This window comes from Procambarus clarkii, chromosome 61 (assembly GCF_040958095.1).
Source record: "Procambarus clarkii isolate CNS0578487 chromosome 61, FALCON_Pclarkii_2.0, whole genome shotgun sequence".
Taxonomy (NCBI): Eukaryota; Metazoa; Arthropoda; class Malacostraca; order Decapoda; family Cambaridae; genus Procambarus; species Procambarus clarkii.
Window position 1 is genome coordinate 13749914 of NC_091210.1, and position 24740 is coordinate 13774653.

A 24740-nucleotide genomic window follows, 5' to 3' on the forward strand; every position below is an offset into this window, starting at 1 on the left:
ATATATATATATATAATCAGTATATATAATAAAAATACTCCACTTCCCCAATATGCATAAGACATCATACATTCAAGCCAAGAGATCCAAGATTAAAAAACTGTGCTCAAATACTCTCTTGCATATAGAGTGGTATGGAACCATTTAAATGGCAAGGTAGTGTATACCAAAAGTTTGGTAGCTTTAACACTTCAAATGACAGACTATACAGATGACAGAACACCAATCACAGGTCACATCCTGTAACTACACTTATAAACAATTACCACTCACACAATACAAGCAAACTTCAGAATTTTCAAGATATGGGTGGGGGGAAATACTGAAGAAAATGTTCACGACATTCATGAGAGCGAAGAGATTTAAGGGGCAAGCTTTGATATTAAACTGCCTCTAGGGGACAATATCAAGAGATGATATTAGTAAGATGAGAGATAGTAAGAGATGAACCTGCCTGATTCTGGCTAATATCATATTCACCTTTAAATATACATAGAGAAATGGTTAGCAAATTGTTTGGCATACATGAAACCTAAATAGGAATACCGTATACAACTTTTGTATGATGCTCGTATCTCAAAAAAGTTTACAAATAATGCAGGAAAAGTACAGACATAGTACCATGACATAGGGACCTAAAAAAAAACAAGAACTACAAGGCTAGCCTTAGTGATGTTAACACTAGTAGGTGCAATAATGCAACATTTTCAGAGGAATTAATAAAATTGATAAGGCGATATTTTTAAATCCACAGCATCGAGACCAAGAAATCATAGATTCAAACTACAAGACATCAAAGGCACCAAAAAAAACCACACACAAATTATCTTTTTCCAACAAAGTGGTAGATAGAAGTAATAAACTAAATAATAGGGTACAGCAGTGTTCGGAATACTGAAGCCATCATTAACATCAAAACTTCATGACAAAGATTAAATGGAAGACTGGACAACACAAGCATACACATACATAATCTGCAAATTTAGCTCTAAAATAAAAAAAAATTGTATTGCATTATAGTATGGGAATCTGAGTAAACTTGTATTATCAGAATGTAGCAGCCTTCCGAGAACGCCTGGGAAGTAACAGAGTTATGGAGCGACCCAGAACTCGCTCAGGGAGTAAGCCATCAGATCGCTCAAGATTGGAAAGCGGGAGTCGTGAAATACACCTTGATATGCCAGAGATGAAGTCACTGATTGAGCCAGAAGAGGAAAACAAAGATGAAGGGTAAGTATATATACAAAGGTGTAGGAATGAGTATAGTGAAGCAGGTATAGTTATTGTAAGAGAGTACCATAATACGTAGTCGGTTTGACTTGGAGAAGCGTCAGGAAACTTATCAAAACATGGATACGTTTAGTATTTTTTAGCTATTCCACTTGAATGCTTCATAAGGCAAGGTCATTAAATGTGTCATTGGACAGAAACTTAACTGTCAAGCCAGGGTGATACTATGTGCCAGCAGAGTAGAGATATTGGATACGTCCCTACCAAGCCATACACATGCTAGTGAGGCACTGGAGAAAAGCTCACTCTAGTCCAGATTCACTGCAGAAAGTTCACTCATTAACATCTAATGCATTTTAAAGTCCTGCTTGACATCACAGGAGCAGTAAAGTAATATTGTAACCCAAACCACTAATATTCCCACCTGGCTGCTTTACCTAACTTCAAACTTCAGAAGTGGGTACTCAAGATATAAGTACAGAACTGAGGAACATACCATACATAGGGTGGACTAGAACAGCCTCTTTAAATTAAAAAAAAATCAAGACAAGAGGAGATAGGTTGAAATTTGAGGCACAAATTAGGAATGAAAAAATGAGGAAAGTATTCAGCCCATCCTCTCAAGTTGTCAGTGGTCAGAAAATGATGCATTAGACTGTCCGAACCAAACCAAAGCAATAGACCCATGCATAGAAAACATGAATGTTTGTGAGTTGCTATGATTTGTAGTATATTATATTTTGTCCTTTGGGGATTTTGATGTCAAAATGAGATGTATTATCAAGGAGATAATGGCAAGGGAAACACAGTATCACAACCAAGAAAGGTAACCAGGCTCAGAGTTGGAACAAAATACATAACTAGGGCATATAATGTTTGTGGCATAAAACAATAATATTAAAAGAGAAAATATACTCTATATAATATATAATATAGATGAAGGGTAAGTATATATATACAAAGATGTATATATACAATAACAAAGGTTCCCAGCTGATCTAATATTCTTGTGATAGTTAACACCACTTAACTGAAAGCATAAAGTAGAAGCCGAGGATGGGTCCTGTTAGCAGTTCCATGTTTCCTGTCCTGTTTTGGGCGGGTGAGATGAAGGAGAGGGGTGGCAGGCTGGCTGGAGCCCCAGGTGATCTGGGGCCGGATTCATCAAGCAGTTACACAAGTACTTACGAACCTGTATATCTTTTCTCAATCTTTAGAGGCTTTGTTTACATTTATTAAGCAGTTTACGAGTATAGAAACTTCCCAATCAAATGTTATTACTGTATTGTTATAAACGGCCTTCTAGTGCTTCGAAGCTCACAAACATTTTAATAAATATAAACAAACCCACCAAAGATTGAGGAAAGATGTACAGGTTTGTAAGTACTGGCATAACTGCTTGATGAATCTGGCCCCTGGACTGTCACCTGGTAGCAGATCGTTGCATCACAATTAGTGTTTATCCAGGTTTTGAATGCCATTTTGAAAGGATTATAATTCAGTTTACAGTAGTAAGTAAATAAGAGCTGAACTTTGCAGTAGTGGCACGTATTGTAGATTATGTATGCTAAGTATTGGTTTTCAGCTCTAACTGCTAAAAAAAAGTAGAAACTTTGATAATTTGATGACAGTTCAGCATACAGTATATACATTTTCAAGTAAGATACAATTGTATCTTTTAAATTTCTCTCAAGATTGATTAAATATGTTTATTGTGACATTTTATAATGATATTTTCATTTCCATTTGTGTGTGTGTTCAGGGAAATAAAAAAGGTAAGCATAAATTCATCATTGGCTGAAATTGTGGAACTGATGCGTGACCCGGTGAAAGGTGTGAGCCTGCTCAACCGACAGGCTGGTCTTCCTGCTCTTACCTTTGTTGCTGCCGATGCTACTGCCTGGGTGTGCGAGCACGTGGATGGAGCTACCACTGAGGTCGTTGCTGTTGACTTGTTACAGGTGGGTTTCTTACACTCAACTTCACAAATTGTCAATATTTTGGGTCATGGAGAATTTATATGTAATTTAACCACTGAATTTTAGACAATTAAATATCATATATTTGAATGTATTCATTATGGTTAGCAGTGGACCAGGGACGTAGTAACTCTCTGGCTACAATAGGCAATAGGGCCAGCTGGCCGAGCGGACAGCATGCTGAACATGTGATCCTGTGGTCCCGGGTTTGATCCCGGGCGCCTGCGAGAAATGATGGGCAGATTTTCTTTCACCCTGATGCCCCCTGTTACCTAGCAGTAAATAGGTACCTGGGAGTTAGTCAGCTGTCACAGGCTGCTTCCTGGGGGTGGAGGCCTGGTCGAGGACCGGGCCGCGGGGACACTAAAGCCCCGAAATCAACTCAAGATAACTTCAAGAATAGGACTTGACTAACAAAAAATAGTTGTTCACTACTGAAAATAAGTGTTACAAACAGCCTCAAACAAAGCATTTCTACCTTCATGTTCCTCCAGACATCTTAGTCTTTAAATAGAAATTTGTGCTCTGTAACTATAGCTATTTGGTGGCAAGTGCAGAAAATGTCACCTTATGTGATACCTCTAACTCTCAGAAGTATCTTGTTCCTGTTCAAGACTCAGTGACTGTTATGAGTGGTATAATTAATGTTTGTATCTTAAGATATGCTGGCCAGAGATACATGTCTTCATATTCCTCATGCAATTAAAACCTATTTGGGTTTGTTATGTTTATCGTGCAATAAATTACCATTTCTTGAAGTTATCTTGAGATGATTTCGGGGCTTTAGTGTCCCCGCGGCCCGGTCCTCGACCAGGCCTCCACCCCCAGGAAGCAGCCCGTAACAGCTGACTAACACCCAGGTACCTATTTTACTGCTAGGTAACAGGGGCATAGGGTGAAAGAAACTCTGCCCATTGTTTCTCGCCGGCGCCCGGGATCGAACCTGGGACCACAGGATCACAAGTCCAGTGTGCTGTCCGCTTGGCCGACCGGCTCCCTTAGTATTCCTAGTACTCCCGTACTCCCGACCATGAGTACTAATTTTTGCAAGTTTTTATAATATAAGTGCAATACAATACATGTATAATTTTGTAATCTGACTTATTGAGTGTTTATTTGTAGTACAGAGTATATTGCCTTATGTATTAATTTTAGAAAATGGTGAAGAGTGAACTAATCTGCCATGCATCAGGGGATCGTCAACACAAGTTTGTCCATGGCTTCTTTCTGTACTTTATTTTGACAGGAAATAAAGGTTAGTGGAGCTATTTATCAGTAACAGCATACCTTAAATGTTGTTATAGCATATTAGTTATTATCAGATATGCAGGATTGTCTGTAATTACCTAAGTGTAGTTACAGGATGAGAGCTACGCTTGTGGTGTCCCGTCTTCCCAGCACTCTTTGTCATATAGCGCTTTGAAACTATTTGTCATATAACGCTTTGAAACTGTATAAACTTGTGTGTGCATGCCAGTTTTTGATCACTTGTGAACACTCTTGTATGCGTTCATACTCTGTATGGCTCTTCCAGAATGCAGTAATCCATTAAACTCTACCATCCTACAACTTGAAATATTCTCTACTTGCATTAAGGTTTGTCCAACCACTTGGACTGGATGGTAGAGCGACGGCCTCGCTTCTTGCAGGTTGGCATTCAGTTGCTGAGCATCCAGGTGGTTGGCCAATATTCCTTCCCTCTTTATCCTAAATCCATATCCTCATATCCCTTCTAAGGGCTATATATAGTCAGAATGGCTTAGTGCTTTCTCTTGATTTTACATTAAATTACCTTACCTCTGATCCTGACCTTACCTTAAATTAATGCCTGTGTATTATACTTAATGTACCTGCAGTAAACTCTTCTCTATAATATAATTTAGTTATGATGCATTAATATACATTGTAATAGAATCTGTGCTAAAGTGCTCAAGATTTAACCTTGTAAAATATAAATTTGATTTTATATTCTTCACATTTTATATGAATTTGTAAATTGATATACACCCTGTATTGTATTTCTCTCTCCTTCATATTACACCTATTTATAGTCATCAGATTGCTTGCCTCTTCATAGCAACATTGCATTTGAAATTATTAATAAAGGTTGAAACCATTGAATCATATATTTTAGTTAACAAAATAGAATGCCATAACGTCTAAAAAAAATAACATAAGTCTCTAAAAAAAAACTCATATGGTTACTCGATAAACTTTTCAAATAAAAATAAAAAATAAATATAAATTATACAGTACTGTATATGGTTTCTGGCTATACTTCAAGAATTTTAAACATAAGTTTGATTATTTTAATTTGTTGAGAAGAAGCAATGTGTTACAGAGCAAGACCAGGTGGGCTACGATCTATGCACATACCGCTCAGAGTGGCACGAAGTGGAGGTGGAACCTCTCAGTACTAAGCCTGGGGGAGTTCCTACCACTCCACGATCAACATCACAACCCGTGTCTTGCCCCGCCTTCCTGCAGCCTCAACTACCTCTCTATATTCCTTGGAGAGGATGCTTCAGTAAGTGTCATTCCATTTTATGGGTATTAGTTTGAAAATGCCTTAACCCGTGTACTGCACTCACCGAGATATCTCGTTTGATGGGTGGTGCGCTCGCATAGAAAAATCATTTGTAGGTACAGTATAGCAGATGATTCAAAACAACCGCAGGTGCATAGGACTCACATCCTGTTCTTCAGGCTTCCAGTAATAAGGCACTGTCTTGGAAAACACTTGTCTGCATCCCTCCTAGCTGTGAGAGCCTCAGTATTGATGGCAGCAAAGGGTAGGGCATGCAGCAGCAGCTCACGGCACCACTGTGCACCTCAGGGCCACACCACCACTTAACAATGATGAATAAAATAAGTAACTGATATTTTGTGATGATAATGTCATAGATGAAGGTGAATGTATTCAAGGCTGTGTACATTACAAGGTTTAGATATCAGTGAACACAATGCTACTTATGATGTTAACAGTGCGAGGACGACAGCCACAGCACTCGGCCATTATTTCATGCATTTACTCATCATGAAATGATCTCCTGCTCTTTTAGAAAATAACCTTGTGGAAAATGATTCATATTCAGGATTTAGTGAAAAGGACTTTGATAATAGCAGCATTGTGCCTAGGGTTAACAAACTGCATATTGGAAGCCTTTTGCCGTGTCAGGTGGCATTGTCAGCTGCTCAGATATGGGTATGATTCTGTCTCTTCTATGCATGGCTGAGCAGGGCATCTCATTGTGTGCTGGCTACCTCCCTGGAATCCGCTTGTGCCCTGGCTTTCAGGTTTTCTTTGCCTTTTTGTTCTTTGCTGTTTGCAGAGTCTGTGGTGGTGGTGCAGTATTTGCAGCCAGCTTCTTCCAGTTCTCGTCCCATGTCGGTCTTGTTTACATGGGGAGGGGGCCCATGGGGGGTGTCTTCCCAGAAGGGTCATGCCAGGACTCGGGGTTCTTCCAGTCGTGGTAGGCCAGTGGTGCCAGTTTCGGAGCCATCTTCGTCTGGTCGGCATGGTGATTGCTCTCTGCAGGGGTCGGGTTCACATAAGAGGCGTCGACCCTTCCGCGGTTCGTCCCATTGACAGGGCGATGGGAAGGGGGAGGCTTGTGCTGTTTGCTCATGCCTGGTCCCACGATTTATGGGGCCTTTCGAGTCATTTTGTGGTGCCTGCAGTGGCATTGGGATTGGGTGGCCCTCCTCCTTCAGGAGGTTCGGGGTTGACAGGGCAGGCCTCTTCTCCTGCGCTCTGTTGGGTCATCTCGGAATGGGTTCGCTTGGGCGTGGTTGAAACGACCTCGTCCCTCCTGTGGGTTTCCCCACCTGTTTCCAGTTCCGAAACCAGACTGCGCAGACCTCAGGTTCATTCTGGACTTATCACGTCTGAACCCGTGGGTTTATTGCCCCTCCTTTCGAATAACTACTCTGTCCCAGGTCCATCTCCTCTTGGAGCCATGCGCTTGGATGGTGTCCGTGGACCACCGGGATGCGTACAGTATTGGCACATCTCGATTCATCCGAGGATCATGGACTGGCTTGGTTTTGTTGTAGGGTGTTAGGGTTACAGCTTTCATTGCCTTCCATTTGGCTTGAAACTGGCACCTCGCATTTTCACATGCCTTATCTGGGTTGTAGTGGCTCGTCTACGTCTGTTAGGGGGTTCGGGTTCTGGCCTACCTCGACGAGTAGCTGGTTTGGGCTCCCAGCTGGTTCGCGTGTCTGCTCGCCAGCTGTATGTTTTTGACATCCAGCCTCTGAACTGGGGTGTGGGTAGCTGGTGTGAGGGGGGGGTCTGGGGCTCCCCCTTTCCCCCCCTGGGGAGGGGGGGGAGCTGTGCAGACGGTGGCGCGGCAACGTGGTGATGTCATGCTCATTTGCTTCTTTTTCTTTGGGGAGTTCTGTCCATTCGTTTGACTTTTAGTAGTGGTTTCAACCAGAATAGGGATTTGTTTTGGGAAGCCTACCTTTTCTGGGTGATGGCAGACTTAAAATGCTCCAAATCACATGTGCATTTCTATAGGCCATTGCTCCTCGTGCCTCTTTGAGGGGGGCCAGGTTCTGGCTTGTGGTCCCCAGTAGGTCTAAGAACTCCATTCGCACTGACTGATGCTAAAGTCTAATACATATAGCCATATCAGCCTGGATAAGCTCCGGGGAGCCTCCAGATATCACCCAGAAAATGGCGTTTCATTTCATTCAACGCTGCTTTTATCCTATTTCCATGTTTAATTATCTTGAGGGGGGTAATTTTTGTCTTTGCATTGTCCTATTCTCTTGTCCGTCTCGTATTTTTCTTTCTGTTGCTTGCAAACCTGAATGTAATACAGGATAGTAATTGCTTTTTCAAATATGCATTTACTCATCTGTCACCTCCACTATTTCAGGCCATCTTCCATATCCAGCTTACAGGAAAGAAGTTTTTGTGCTTCAGTATTGTAATCTTTCCAGAATTGTACAGAATTGGGCAGTTGGACTTGGACTGCAATAATCGCAGTGATCGGGTAGAGTGGGGACACATGAAACACCACTCCCTCTTCAACCCTCTACAGTCTTTTGAAATCATTATCCAATGGATGTGTGCTACAGGGACCATCGTGACTGACCTGGTGAGATTACACAATAAAGTTTGTGTGCGGCTTCCTCACCTTCATGCTGAGTGGAGTAGGTGCTTTGAGCCTCATAAGAAATGAGTGCTAATACAATACACACATACAGTGTCTCTGATGCCGAGTAAACGATGCCAGGAAAAGTGAACATGTTTAGCCAAATGTCTTGTCAATAGTGCCCTTATATTTGTTTAATATGAGATATACATTGCAGTAAGTGATATTTTACAAAGGACCATTTTTCTAAATTATAAAATTTATTTTATGTGCGCAGATGATGACATGGCAGCGTAAAGCTCAAGCTTGTGGGCTCCATCTTTTCCCCGTACCAAGTGATCCATTTGCACTTCCGTATTCTTGCAACTCTGATCCATTACGCGGTCCTATACTGATTCCTCTTAATGTGGCATGTCTTAGTGTTTCTGGAGCTGAACCATTTGCTCAGTTCACATCCAGCACTTGGGGAAGGCGGATGCATCTTTTTCAGGTAGAGTATGAAGCCATAAATCTGAAAGATTTTGTACACTTAATGTTTACAGCATAAACAATAATTTCTTTGTGTAGTTTAATCCCCGAGCTACTCATTCTTCTGCTCAGAGAGGTATTCTAGCCTGCATAATAAAAGTTATTTGACTTCATTTAGGCAAGAGAATATATAGCACTGGTGCCACAGTACAATAAATGGTAATGCTCAGAACACTTTGCATGTAAGTAGTTTCATTAACTGTACCCACTCTGTAACAATCAGCTAAACACTGTAACATGTTCTGTATATTTTGTATTATATTATTAAGAGTTTTACATAAATGTGTTCCATATAAAAATGTACAATTATAACAAAAAAATGTAATGAAATGCCCTTTTCTGGTAGGCTACCAGTAGCTCAGCCCATTGTACCAGGTCTCTGAGACTTATTCACTGCGTACTGTAAGCCTGGACCAGAGTCTGGCCAAGGCAAGGCAAGCTTTGAGTAAAGTGATTTAAACCACAAGGAAAACCCCATCAGAAAGCATAGGAACATCAAGAAAAGTAACTGTTTGAAGGAAATTAGGCACTCCAAGGTAAATGGAGCAAATGATATTTACTGCAGGGGGTAACTACTGTAAGCGTGATACCCCAAACACCGCCAGATGTCAGCCGTGGTCACTGGGTTCTCATTCAGCCTACCTCCTCACTCTGGAGCCACCTGTGCTTAACCTTTAAACCCCGTGAAAAAGAAGGGACCAGGACGAGAAGCTACATGGTGTCCACCAGAAAAAGGAATTTTATTACATTCAAAGCATCATTTCTGGGAGGAACCTTTCAGTAGCTCTTATACCTTATTGAAGCTTTTGTTTGTTTCTCTTATTGCTTCATGTGCATGTTTTTATATCATTTCCAGCAAGCTTAGTGTAGCCTCCATTATTCATGTCATTTCAGCAACCTCAGCTTAGCTCTCCCCCCTCTTATTCTTGTTGAGTATGTTCCTTGTTGAGTATGCTCCAATGTTCTCTTCATGCTTGTATGCTTGGTCTCTTCAAGCGCATGTTCCCAGAGATGCCTTCTCTGTTTGCCACTAGCATTAACCCTGCCCTTGATCAGGGTTTTATCACCCAAGTGTATTTAGTAGTCCAGCCCTTGGGGTCTCCTCCTCTCAAGGAGCCTAGCTGCTGGTGGTGCATATGCCTCAGTACTTCTGCTGAGCCAGGTGTTGAGGCAAATGAGGCATTTGTTTATATCTGGGGTGAGCTGTGGATTTTTTGTCAGCTCATGCTCCAGTGGCAGGTTACATTTATTTTTGCCACATTTTTACCTGGTCAAGGGTTGGACTAGATTTCAAGTAGGTTCCCCAGTGCCCAGTTGCCCTTATAGTCTTTCATGCTAGGTGGTGGTATTTTCCTGCTGGTCTCGTCTGAATGAAGTTCTTTTACTCCCCTCCGAGTATGCTGCTATTCTTGCTGTTGAAGCTCTTCCAGATGTTTCCTCACCTTTGTTGCTTGCTTCTAGTCTTCTGTCTCCACATGCAGGGTTGAGGTTTTTTTTTTATCTCCAGTGATGTTTTAGTGATGGGCTTTGCTGTTCAGGACTGGTTGTGTTGCGTTTTGGCCATGGTTAGGCCTCGGTGTCAAGGCCATTTTGGCTGGTTTCATTTATTTTCCTTTCTTCTCTTGTTCTTTGCTGGTCACCTCTTCTCTCTTGGGTTGGGTGCCTGGCTGCTTTGTCAGTACTTCCATTAAATCCCTGGTGCTGTTTTTAGACTTTGGGTCTGTGTTCCCCCTGGAGTTTTGAATATTTGCAGGGCCTTCTATGATTGCCCTGCTCAGGCGTGGGATGAAGACAGTTGAGACTGCTGATCCTTTTAAGGACTCTAAACCTTTTGGCTATTTGGGGCAGTTGATGTTTGCTCTGGACAGTGTTTTGGCTGCTGTTGGTTCCTCTCTTCTTTCAGGCTTCAGCCGGGGTTCTTTGCTCTGCCACTTCTTTTTTTTATGTCAGGAGCAGAGCTCTTAGGGCTCTGCTCCTCCTTTCCCAAGCGCATTTCTAGAGACCTGTGGTTTTCCGAAGTCACCTGTTTTTGGCTGTTCTGCTGTCTTGTCTTCTCTTAGGCATTTGTGAACTCATTTCAGCTTGTGCTTGACTTGTGGCAACTCACCTCTGGTTCCAAGAATCTTTTTAGTTAAGGTTTGAGGTTCTGGCCTCTCCCTCTCCCTGGCTAGCAGTAGTTTCCTTGCTTGGAGTTTCGGTACACCACCTGCTGTTGTTGAATGCTCCTGTGTCTCCCTTTCACCTTGGCCTGTTCCTTCTTGGTCCTGTGGCAGTGGAGAGTTGTCTGCCTTGGCTTCTGTTCCTTGTGTTGCAACAAGACTGGTGGGTATACTGTCACATTGCTGCTCTGGGGTGTCTGGTCCTTGAGGTTACTTTGCTCACTTGTGAGGTGGGCCTGCTATTTTGGCTGTAGATGCTGGAGTGAGGTGACACAATTTTTCCATTGTCACCCATGGTAGAGGTTTTGTCTTGATAGTTTGCCCCCCCCTGCTATTGTGTTATGTTGGGGATGAGGCTCATCAAACCTTTGGATGATGTTGCTCTCACTTTTTCTGGAACCTTCCAGTTCTTCTCGTTTGTGGTGCCTTTTGCATACCTGGCACATAATAAGTTGTTTGGTATAATGCATATTGATTTTTGTTTTTGAGGGCCAGTGATCCTGCCTGCCTCAAAAACTGATTGGTTTAAGAATCCAGCAAGTCAGTTTGTCTGCTCACTGGGGGTTCATGGGTCATTCTCATTTGACAGCTTCAAACCCCTAGTCAAGCACCTGCCTGCTAGTTGGGTTTCGTGGTTCATTCTCGGTTAACAAATTCGGGTCCCTTGTCAGCTGGCAAAAGTTCTGCCTCATGCTGTCATGGGCTCAGTCCTGGGTCAGCCTGGTCTTTGCCTCTGGAATGTTGTTCCTTCTTTGCCACTGCCGACCTCGGTTGGTGTTTTGATTCTGTTTTGTGGCGTGCTCAGTTTCCTCGTTGGCCTTATGAATGATTCTTCAGTGGCAACTGTACTGATGAAGCAGCAGACATTAACAAAACAAATGGATTTAGTTTTAAAACAGAACCAAGATGGCAAGCTTAGATGATGAGAGGACTGTGTTGTAGCCTAAATTGTATGTGAGATGTCATTATTATTATTATTATTATTAATCAAGTTTCTTTGGGTGGAGAGACAACATCCTTTAGGATAATTGGAGAGTTGTGTAAACTTTCATCTATATACCATATCTTATATTGACGAGCATCTTGCATAACCGGTATCGTCAAACTCCAGCAAAACGCCCACAACAGAACTCTACTGTTTCATACAACCACAGTGCTTGCTATGACAAATACTGTAATTTAGTGTGATTAAAGCTATCACATCTTATTAACAAACTAATTCAACGTAAAACAACTCCCAACTACTCGTGTGATGATGATATTCCCTCTGTATTTTGAATACTTTGTATATATTCAAGTTGTTTGATCTGTATATGGCATCTGTGAATCATGTTAATTGTATCATATCCTATTACATTTCTGAAAAATTTGCAACATTTGGTTGTATGTTCTCATACAGTATTCTGTTTTTCTCTACAATAGGAGGCCATTCTAGAGAGGTTTGGTTTTGTGCCTTATGTGACTGAAACTCACAGTATGGAGCAGAATCAGTACGTGCACGTGACAGGTAACATGTTTGTCATGGTTCATTCACCGGGAACAGGGGTGCACTCCCATACCCCATACCCCCTGGAGACCTCCCGAGGTCGCACTCTCGCCAACCCTCTCACTTCAACAAGCTCCTCACAGGTATGATTGAGATGGTGTCTTTCCCATAAGCCCCAGAACATTACTGTCAGATTTTATCTCGGTCTACGATCAAAAATTACAATTTTCTGTCACAGTTGCACGCTTCTATTCTCTGAGACCCTGTACATAATGCAAGGTCACAGCATTGACCTCAGACCATCATTATTTCCCTCTTTATCCAGCATAGTATCCTGTCATATATGTATCTAGGAATCCTGTGTATGTGTATGTGTGTCCAGGCAACATATTGAGGAAATACCTGTACACACAAAACATTTGAATAAATTCAAGTACACTACACTATAGATACTGTTCTCATAATATTTTGTTCTTTAAAGTACAAAGCAACACAGTTTTAGTTTGTTTTTTCAGTGATTTTGTTTCTGTGATTTTTATCTTCTTGTTTAGATTTACAATACAATGTTAAGATTTATTATGTTAGAGTCTTAGATTGAGATTTATCATGTATTTTTTAAACATTGTGTTTATAAACATTAACATGAATGGTATAGGTAAACATTGCATGTATTTGGTGCATGCTGCTTCCCTGCTGCTTGAGGTGTGTGTGGCATAAATTAACCAACCACTAATTTCACCAGTTTATGATAAGTTTGTCTTGTAGATGATTGCATGATTACCGTGTGTCTTAAGGAGTAAAGCTTTTTATGTTTACACTATTTTGTTTTGTCACTGATTTTGATTTTGATATATATCTTAATATATATAAGTTTACTGATGAGGTGTTTGATTGATTACTAAATACAAATAATGCAGGGAACTAATATAAATTATACAGTATTGCACTAATAGAGATGTAAGACAGTATAATTTTATTCTATAAAACATACACTATATTGCAGTGCTCTTCAGAAATCCAAATCGTATCTTTCTAGACAAAATACGTTTTTCTGTGGGGAGCCTCTTCGGCTCCCTGGAGCTACTGGGCCAATATGCGATACATTAGACCAGGGCTTTAGTCAATGGAGTTCAGCCTACGTGGGACCACGAGCCAGAACCTGGCCCCCCCTCAGAGAAGCACAGGGAGCAATGGCTTATGGAAAATCCCACTGTGATTGGGGTTTTTCCTGTGGTTGGGGGTGCCAAAAGTGCTGCTCGGCACTTACCCCGCCCTTGGGGCCAGCTGGGGTTTCATGGCCCTTGTTTGGCCCTAGGTAGAGATTGGTACTGTGCTAGTTGGGGCATCAAGGTGTTGTGCAGCCTGCCTACCTACGCAGCAGCCAGGACCTGTTCCCTCTGGGGACGTTGTACTTTTGCAGGGTACATCACCAAAAGGCACAAAATCTAAAAAAAACTGCTACCCAAAATGGAGGCTTGGCCAGAATCCAGATCAGCAACAAAACTTAAAAAATCACATGTTGGTACCCATCACAGTCAGGAACATTGAGTCAACCAGCAAACCTGATAATGGCACAAGCTGACTCTGAGCCAGGGGTAATGCCAACTACTGTGGAAGAACCACTAAAACTATTCAGTAAGAGCAGGACGTAAATCAGTCTTGTTGCTGCTCAAGAATTTATATAAATAGCCCAACCTCCTCATAGGAAAATGCAGGTGACTACGTTTCTGTCTGTCCTCAACTCTTTTTTCCAAGTTGAAACTGAGGAAAGAAGAAAAAACCAATATAAGGCAAGAGAGACTGTGATGTTTAAGTAGATGAAGGTAAGCGGGACATTTAACAAAGTAAACAGAGAAGGGAAAGGAGAGTAAATGCTAAAACTAAATAAATACAGAGGAGAAATAAAACGAACCAAATTAGACTCACGGAGAGATATTAGGAGATAACATTGGGGTTAAATAGCAGTCAAGTCAAGCTTGCTTAGAAGATTACAATTTTTAACTATGTACTAGGAAAAGCAAGAGTCAACAGCAACAAAGTCAGGACAAAGGTTCATGTTGGACATGTTATGTACGTCAGCTGATTCAACGAGACCGGGTCTGTTGAGAGTAGACAGGAAGCATTATTTTGGAATAAGACAAAGCTATACATGCAAGAATGAGTGTGGTGACATCCCAAGACTGCAGGCGGCTGGTGCTGCCGCCTGGACCAGTGGCTTATCTCGGGTAATGATTGTTTATATAGTTAAGAGACACCATTGCCAATGGTTACCATGTAGGTGATTGTTTTGGTGTACTCTTACCCTTCTGGTGGGTTTTCCCCTTGCTGCTCTAGTGATCCTAAATCCCCAGACTCTCCTGCCTGTTGAAGGAGGGGGAGGGCCATATTCTGGTCCTGGTGCAGACGACGAGTCACAATAATGTGGCTGAAGATATGATGACCAAACCACACGTCAGAAGATGAAGAAAGGACATTTCGGTCTGTCCTGGAACATTATCAGGTCATATGAATTATTATCAAGTCATATGATTTGATAAGGGTCCAGGAAGGAATGAAATGTCATTGTTTCTCTATCTTCTAATGTATGGTTCGGTCTTCTGGTTCTAGTCATGCGGTAGGCGCTCTTGAATCAAGGGAGCCTGGTGTGGTTCATAAGAATGTCAGCTAGCCAAGTGCGTAGAACCAGGTTGGTTCAGTAGCTAGATAGCTACTGAGGGGACCTTCCAAAAATAGAAATTGTATAAAGAGCTGAACCTCAAATGAAAATTTTAGAAACAGCACTACTGCAATCAGACAGACACTAGGCTAAACAAAGAATTGGTCAATTCTGAAAGTGAAGGTCCAACACAGCTGAAGGTCAGACAAAAAACACGCTCCACCATTAGTGAGCCGGTCGGAGCCGGTCGGCCGAGCGGACAGCACGCGGGACTTGTGATCCTGTGGTCCTAGGTTCGATCCCAGGCGCCGGCGAGAAACAATGGGCAGAGTTTCTTTCACCCTATGCCCCTGTTACCTAGCAGTAAAATAGGTACCTGGGTGTTAGTCAGCTGTCACGGGCTGCTTCCTGGGGGTGGAGGCCTGGTCGAGGACCGGGCCGCGGGGACACTAAAAGCCCCGAAATCATCTCAAGATAACCTCAAGATAACCACCATGCATAGGAAATGAAATTTGACCACAAGTCAGTCTTTGAAGAGAGACATGAGCCTCCAGAGACACTACCAAGCCATACTGCACATAATCCAGCTCTGAACTTAGTGGAGGTCCAGTATCATTTCAGAATTTCTGAAAAGAAGAAAACATGCTCCTCAAAATACACACAAGAAAATTTCACCATTGGTCTATCTTTAAGGTAGACATTTTAGCTGTGATTGGTGTCCCCCATCTTCAGTTTCTGACTAGCCTGGCAGCTATGTTCCTTGGACTCCTGGAGAGGAAAGGGGCTCCTGTGGGCCTATAGCGCAGGTACGTGCACTTCTGCCTGCTCACTCGGTTTATCTGCTATTCAGATGCTCTCGGCACTCGCCAAACTTTGGCAGTCAGCACGGTTCATCCTGCCAACACTCCTGTGTGTAATTAATCTTCTGGATTCTTGAGGCTTAGCCCTCTGCATGGTGCTCATGCTGAGAGTCCTATGTTCTCTTTTGTTTGTCCCAATTTGACAGAGTGGACCATAGATGTCATGTCCTTCCTTTGTGTTTGGTGTCGATACTTCTTTGGCGCCTTTTTGCAAGCTATCTCGTGTGCTTTTTTTTAAGAGTACCTCTATAGCTCCCCATATCCTACCCTGTTTTATTATTCTACCCATATCCTACCATTATTTTGTCCCTCTTTATCTGAGCAAGTGTTTGGCTAGACAGAAGTTGTGTGAGATTTGGTGGCTCACTCAACCTGTTTGCACGGTGGCACTGTCATCTAGTGGCAGTCAGTGTAGTTACTTTTTTGTTTTTCTTAAATAGTTCAGAGTGACCATTGGCAACTTTTGAATGATCAAGGCTCATTTGGAATGATTCAAAAGTTAACCTCAGTGGGTATTTTGCCTCAGGGTGGATAGAGCAAATGCTCTTCATTTAGCTTCCTTCACATGGAAATAGGATAAGACAATTTGAAAAGTTGCTTATCTCCTAAGACATGAAGGTCACTAAAGCCAGGACAATTACTGAGGAGTCCTGGAAGACGTTACCAAGACGCTGATCAGAAAGACATTTCATTTCACTCAACACTTCAATTTTTGTCATTCATCATGCAACTGAGAAAACTTTAGATTTCATCAATGTCTCAATGTAGAGGGACACCAAATTGAGAGTCAACATAATTGAAGATCAATATTCACTTGTAAAGTCTTTATCAGACCTCAAAGTTATTAGTATGTGTGGTTCCTCTGCTAGCTACAACAGTACCATTGGATGATAAATTGTCTTCATGTAACTAATGCAAAATTTGTGTAGTATTAAATATTTCAACTAATTTCCCCTAATCTAGATATACCTAATGCAGTTGGATGATAAATTGTTTTTTGTAACTAACTGACTAATGCAAAAATCTGTGCAGTTTCTAAACATTTCAACTAATTACCCTACTCTATACATAATGCATTTTGGCGAGTTTGTTACTGTGTTTTGTATATTTAATACTTGTGTCAGATATCAGTGTTGGCTCCTTGCTTCTTATAGGCTGACTTCCTCTATGGCGTATCCAGCCCTCATGTGGAGTATTTCCATCGCTTGATTGCAGACTTGTATTCCCACGAGATCAGCGAAAAACAGGTTTGTTGAAGTATGAGGCTCAGAGTACTTAAGACCTCAATGACAAATCAATGCCAATGTTGAGCTGGAATGTGTACTTATAGTTTATAAAAGAGGATGTACAGTATATCTTTTGCAATGCTATAAATCTGCATTCATGGCAGAGTATGTTTGGATACTTCCCTATGGATTGTCTAACTGAAAAGAATTCTGAGTATTTGTACATAAAACCTCATGGGTATATTGCTTCATTTCTGTAACGTTTGCCCATACTATTATCACGGTAGGTGATACCATTTTCATATTTGCATGGTTCATTAAAGTCCATGCTATATAAAGCAGGGCATCTCACACTATGGTAGTACTGTAATATGTTATTAGGCATTAAGTTGCTGCTAAAGTCAGTCAAAGCAATAATTTGTTAAGAGTGCAAAGTAAATGTTATCCACAGTACACAGTAGTCATGTCATGTCATTAATCAAGCCATAGAAAAATTCGGTTATTATACATGAACCCTCCCCCTCCCCCATATCTGTCACCTTTGAGTGAAATCCGATTTCCCTCAAAGGCTTTTTAATCCCCTCTGAGGCCTAGTAAAGAGTGCTTTAATTCACAGCAGGTAAGTTTGTTTTTGGTTTGTGGTGTTTGTGGTAATTTGCTGTAGCATGGCCAACGTTGTTCAGCTTCCCAAAAGTTCCTGCGTGTGGCAGTCGACTTGCTAGGGATAATTTACTTGGGCCTGTGAGAGGTAGCATGATGCTTATGGCATTACTAATCAATACATTTTCTGCATGTGAGGTGTTGTTTATGATGTCTTAAGTTAGAATAATTTAAGAATATATACATTGCGACTCCAAAATATACAAGTAATAACTTTTAATTTTCAGAGGTTACTAACATGACAAAATGAAGGTGGTGTTAGTGACCACAGTGAGCCACTGTTAACATTGAGGTATAGCGTTATTATGTACCGGCACCAGTTAATGCAAGTTATGACCCTCAATTATGTTAATACTCAAGTGTTGTTCCCAGACCACTGTGCTTCATATCCATTTATTATAAACTTAGAAACTTTGTGCTGGACTGAAGGTAGAGTGCCTAAGATAACGACGTTTTCAAAATGTTGCGGTGTCATGTGCTCCATAAAATCCTTCTTTGGAAGTTCTGAATATGATCTCTTTTGCTGATTCTTCTATAAAATTAGAGCATAATTCTTGCATGGTGCCTGACGGCTGAGTGGACAGCGGTTCGGATTCGTAGTCCTGAGGTTCCAGGTTCGATCCCCGGTGGAGGCGGAGACAAATGGACAGAGTTTCTTTCACCCTGATGCTCCAGTTCACCTAGCTTAAATAGGTCCCTGGGAGTCGGACAGCTGCTACGATCTGTTTCCTGGGGGTGTGTAACAAAAAGGAGGCCTGGTCGAGGACCGGGCCGCGGGGACGCTAAGCTCTGAAATCATCTCATGACAACCTCAAGATAATAGGATAAGTGCTACTAAAATAATATAGTTAAACACTAGTATAGATAGAGAGTTTAAAAAAAAAAGGTTTGAAACAGAATTAGAAGAGAAATAGGGAACTTACAATGTTATTGCCTGGGATCTGATAAGATCCCAGGCATTGATCTGATATTATATTGATCTGATAAGAGGAATTTATGCAATTAAAATTGAGAGTAGGGTGAGCAATAATGACTGGTGGTTTGTGCACTGGAAGCCCTACCCGTTGAAAATTCCAGGTATCAATGTCCCCGTGGCCAGGTCTGTGGCCAGGTCTGTGGCCAGGTCTGTGACCAAGTCTGTGACCAAGTCTGTGGCCAGGTCTGTGGCCAGGTCTGTGACCAAGTCTGTGACCAAGCCTCCTGGTTGCCGGTGTAATCCACACTAATGCAGCCAGAGCACTGCACAATGGGCTGGTAGTGTTGACCCTAATGTTGGCTTGCAACACTACTGTGCTGTATGGTGTGGTATGAATGTGAACATTTAAGTGTTAGAGCAGTAGACATTGACACTTGAGAAGCATGTGTGGTATTGGCAGAATAGAGTGTGGAAATGCAAATATCATGGAGAGGTCTGGAGTGCAAACGTCAATAAACTGCAAAATTGAGGAAAACCTGTTCTAGCTGGTTTAGGCATGTTAAATGAGTGGTCCACAGTAGTGAACCATTCTCCAACTTGATAATGGTCCAGCATGGACCGAAAAGTCGTGTCTTCTTTATTTTCTGATGTGTGGATTGGTCATCACATATTCACATTATTGTGACTCATTATCTGCATAAAATGGTCCAATTTAGGGTGGATTCTGAATTTGAAATTACAGTACCAGTATTGTTGGTTTTTGGCTATTTATTGCCAAATTTGGTTTCTCATTGCTGTGGAGAGGGTGTATGTCTCTGAGGCTTATTGAGGTCCCTCTAGCAAACAACTGGGCATTCCCCAGGATGCAACCCATAACAGTTAATGAATACCCAGATACCTATTTACTGCACGGTGAGGAGAGGTGTAAACAAACATAACTCCGAAACGTTGCACCTTGCCCAAGAATCAAATCCAGTTGATTATGCACGTTTAGACAAATAACAATGACTATGTAATAGTCTACAGTTTGGTCTCACTTAAACGACACATTTCTTCAGAATGCCAATTGGGCAGGAAGCTTTTCTGGTTATATTGGATACACTGGACATTTTGGACTCTGTCCTGCATGGGCCATTTCCGTGTGTATAGTTCTAGTTTTATAGTTGTATATTTGCTTCTCGAGTGTGTGTGTTTACAAGCCTCATGCCTCACTTGTGTGGACTCTGCCCAACTATTCATCTCGAGCTGCATGACTGAGGTTTGCTGGTGTTGCCTCTACTCAGAAAAAATTGCCTTCCCTAATTCAAGAGTCCATCCGTGAGAGTGCTGGCATCCTGGGGAAAGTGCCTCGCCCTGGGTAGTGCATGGATCTTTGATTCCTCTGTGAGGCTTAAGGTTGGGGGCACCCAGGATCTTCATTGTTTAGAGATGCACCTGGGGTCCACTTGCTCATTATACGTAATGCTGCTTATCCTCTTCACAGCCACCTTTGTTATCTAGGCAGGTGTTTTGTAATGCATTCCTTCCCACTCACACGCACACTATAACCAACCATTAACACACCAGCCTGGGGTCATTACACCAGCCTGGGGTCGTTACACCAGCCTGGGGTCGTTACACCAGCCTGGGGTCGTTACACCAGTCTGGGGTCATTACACCAGCCTGGGGTCATTATGCCAACCTACAATCTCTGCACCACACTGTACACACGTTGCCTAACATGTGTACAGTGTGGTACATGTGTGTACATAACTTTACACCTAACATGTGCACAGTGTGGTATGTGTGTACATAACATTACACCTAACATGTGCACAGTGTGGTATGTGTGTACATAACATTACACCTAACATGTGTACATAACATTAGTGTATTAGGATATCAAGAAGAAACTACTGTACATTTTTTGGCATTTTAAAGCTCCATATTAACGATAATGAATATATTTTATTCCTAGAAAGCATTATAAACACAAAATGTTTAAAGCATGGTATAGTATTTATACTGTACTTAATTGTATATATATATAAATTTAACACATTAATTCATATCATCTATTCTACATTGTTTTAGCTCTTCCTAAGGCAATTTTATTTATGGCTTCATGTTCAAATGTAGTTAAAATTATTTGTCTTGAAAATCAGTATTTCTATACTGTACTGTGTATATGGTATTCAAATAGTCTTAAGAAATATTGTTATCCACTTGACTTGGGAAGTGGTTAATGACACTCATGCCTTCTCCAGCCTGGGTTTCTCTGGTCTTTCAACCACATGTTAACAAGACGTTGGAAATATTCAGCCACTGGGGACGAGGCCATGGCTGAGAAGATGCTCCAAGATTTCCGTCTCTTCTGCGCAAATAATCAAAATCGACTGAGAGACTTTTGGGACTCCCACCTTCCTCTTTTATCGCCAGTTTCGCCTGCTGATGAACTGATTGCCGAGCCTTAGTTTATTGGCACGTCTGTGCTCATTTCTGCCTTTCCTCTTGTTAGTATGGAAATTGATGTAGTTGCTCCTAATTTATATATTATATTTAGCTATGATAAGTAGTAATCATATCACAAAAATATTGCACCACTGGATTTTTTACTTGAAACTTCTAAATGTTATTCATATTTGAGGCATTAAATATAGTGCTGTTGTTTTTTAAGAGAAATAATTGTAAATTGTATAATAATTTCATGATTGTATTTTTGTGGTATACCAGTGCTACTTACTCATATTAAGTGATCACTGTGATACAATATTAAGTGCATATACTTCATGTGTGTGCATACATGTGTAAGTAATGTATATAAATTACAATATTTTGACCTGTGTACTTAATGCTGCTAGTGCAACAGATGTTGAGTCCGGTCAACATGGCGAACACCTGTTCAAGTCAGCAAGCATTTGTCATTACTAATTCACGTTAATCTCGCTCTTATTATTAATTCAGAGTAGGATTGACATGAAAATGTCATACTTTTATATAAAGAAATGTATTAACTATTATATGGTATTGAGAAACAAAAATTCAAAAGAACCCTCTTTTTTTTATTTCTCCTTTTTTTCTAAGATAATAGTGGGTAATAGTGAAGATGATTATACAGTATTACATAGCAAAGCCTTTGATACTGTCTCAAGAAATACTAATTAGAAAGGTAGAAGAACGCAGTAATGAAAAGTATATTTTAAAATACACTAAGGCACAAAATTGTCATACACACTTCCGTGGAAATAAACATTCCATTCACCTGGGCAGTATGTGTCTTGAACCGTGGACCCCGCACAAGTGGGGGTCCAAGGTTCGAGACCAATACAGCCCAGGTGAATGAAACACTAAAGCACAGCTGTTACGAAGAAAACACTATCAGCATCAATGAAATACAGTTTATTGACCAGACCACACAATAGAAGGTGAAGGGACGACGACGATTCGGTCCGTCCTGGACCATTCTCAAGTCGATTGAGAATGGTCCAGGTGGTCAATCGACTTGAGAATGGTCCAGGACGGACCGAAACGTCGTCGTCCCTTCACCTTCTAGTGTGTGATCTGGTCAACATACTTTAGCCACGTTATTGGGACTCATCGCCTGCAAATACAGTTTGAGTCATGAACTGTCATAAGTGGAGTGCCTCAGGGCTTGGTACTAAGACCCATTGTTTACCATATACTGTACAGTATATAAATGAGTTAGCGGACTAAACACTACAGTATAACCTCATTTGGGTGAACTAATTGGGACTTGACCTGTTTGACCTCCAAGAATTCCAGATACAGTACTCTGATAGTGTTGACATTTTTTATCATTTATTACTTATTGTTTCTTTTTTTCCGATCCCAAACAACAATAAAAATTATGAAGGTGAAGATGAAAAATCAAATTTTTGGATGTAACCAATGCCCTTCTTCAAGGTGCTGTATATAATGTTCAGAACATTGTATACAGTACCTTGAGAAAGGATGTAGGTTACATAAAAAACATTAGGTTTTTAATACATTTATACATATATTGGGTCTTTCCTTCTTCAATCAAGCACTACAGCATTGCAGTAAGTTTTTTCAATAAAAATTTCTGTACTCTATATGAAAATAAATTATATTTAAAAATACTTTGCTTCTATAAAATTATAAATTTGCATGCAAAAATTAAAGAAAATGCAATAAAACAGAAATGTCTAGGATTTTGTCTCAAGTGCACATAAAGGATTCCAGGTGACGTAAATTTGTTGACATTCCAAGAGATATTCATATTTAAGGATTTATATGTTTGATGTTTCACTTTAGTTTACACAATATTTGGGAGAACTTAATTTATTTACACATTACTGACAAAAACAGCAATCACGTACTCTATATTGGCCTGCAATGTAATATGTACATCTATATTACATGCAGATCTGTTTCTGGCACTGTACCAACTCTTGACCACATGTGGACATACACATCGTGTCAGAACCAAAGAGCCAGAGCTCAACCCCCGCAAGCACAACTAGGTGAGTACATCAGGCCATCTTGAATTAAGTCATTTCACGGAAAACAACTGATTACTAATCCTACCTTCCCTATTACCAACATAAATAAAGAACCCCTCAAAACACTTCAGACTATACTATGAATCTCTAATAAATAACCTCTCTGAAACCTTTTGCACTACAAGCTGGGAATTGGATCTACTTAATGCGGAAGATAAAAATACCATAACCAACTACGGCCTCACCTAGCCACCATTAACACTGTCCAAACACTATCCCATATATTACGTGCTGTTATATATGAAATTGGTCTGTCCAATTTTTTGTAAGCCCTCAAAACACGTCTGTCCAATGAACAAATCCACGAGGGCCGTGACGAGGGTTCGAATCTTCGTCACGGCTCTTGTGGATGTGTGTAAGTCTATCCAATTTCCTGTGAGCTCTCAAAAATTTGACTAATTATCCCATTTGTTGTAAGCTTTAAAGCTTCGACAATGTCTCCTATTTGTTTTGACCCTTCCATCTTATTCTAATTAGCACATTAAATGTAAATACTGAAAGCATTCTAATTGTCTTATTTGTTGCAAGCCTCAAATTTAGAAGTATTTTTAGATTCCTTGGGAGTATTGAATTTAAATTTTGTCTAAATGTTCTATTTGTTTCAAGCCTTAAACTTAGATAATTGTTACATTTGTTGTGAACCCTTCAACGTAATCATTTGCCCTAAGCTTTGTGCAATTGTCCCAGCTTTGAGAGTCCTACACATAGTTAATTATGATGTACAGAACGAAGTACCATCAGTAGAGTTACAAGTCATAAACAGGTAAAAGTTGGTAAACTGTAGTATCTGCTAGTGATGTACCAAGAGAATAGTGACAGTAGTGGTATTTAAGTGACAGTGAATTTGCAGTAAATTCACCAACAACCTTAAATTAAGAATGCTGAAAAAATCTAAGTAAGTTGTTTGCCACATTTCAGTGTATGAGACAAATATCATAATTTTATTTTTATTTATTAATTTATTTATTGTGAAAATCAGTAGAAGCCATGAGGAGGATTTGGACCCGCTTACTGGGTACTCCCAAGCTAGCACCCTAGATCACTACACCACGACATAGTCAAAAGCAATGCAACCTCGGACTCTACTGAATACTTTAGGATTCCTGAGGCTTACAACTGAAGCCCAGTCAGGGTTTTAAGCATTGCCCCCCATGCACTCTGGGTAATTGCCCATTAGTTTTCCGACGCTTCTCGTCAAATGCACAAATACCTGATTGGGCTTCATTTGTACGCCTCGGGAATCGTAGAGGATTCAGTAGAATCCCAAGTTGCATTGCTTTTGACCATGTCATGGTGTAATGGTCTAGGGCACTAGCTTAGGAATACCCAGTGAGTGGGTTCGAATTCTCCTCATGGCGCCTACTGAATTTTTCATTGATTCATCACGTTAATGTGATTTCATTGTTAAT

The 24740-nt window shown here is 40.8% G+C and overlaps 1 protein-coding gene across 7 annotated transcripts in view; it reads left to right on the forward strand.

The window, feature by feature from the left end:
- Iml1 (GATOR complex protein Iml1) overlaps positions 1-21839 on the forward strand; it is a 65476-nt gene extending 43637 nt beyond the window's left edge. For 6 of the 7 annotated variants that reach the window (XM_045768687.2, XM_045768693.2, XM_045768689.2 and 3 more), the window contains 9 exons: positions 1052-1230; positions 2993-3191; positions 4365-4464; positions 5551-5736; positions 8163-8320; positions 8595-8807; positions 12427-12633; positions 17161-17253; positions 21055-21839. In XM_045768687.2, coding sequence (XP_045624643.2) covers positions 1052-1230; positions 2993-3191; positions 4365-4464; positions 5551-5736; positions 8163-8320; positions 8595-8807; positions 12427-12633; positions 17161-17253; positions 21055-21261 — 1542 coding nt within the window. In that variant the 3' untranslated portion in view covers positions 21262-21839. The remainder of the gene's footprint in view (positions 1-1051; positions 1231-2992; positions 3192-4364; positions 4465-5550; positions 5737-8162; positions 8321-8594; positions 8808-12426; positions 12634-17160; positions 17254-21054) is intronic. The other variant, XM_045768692.2, reaches the window with a different exon arrangement.
- Positions 21840-24740: the final 2901 nt, after the last annotated feature.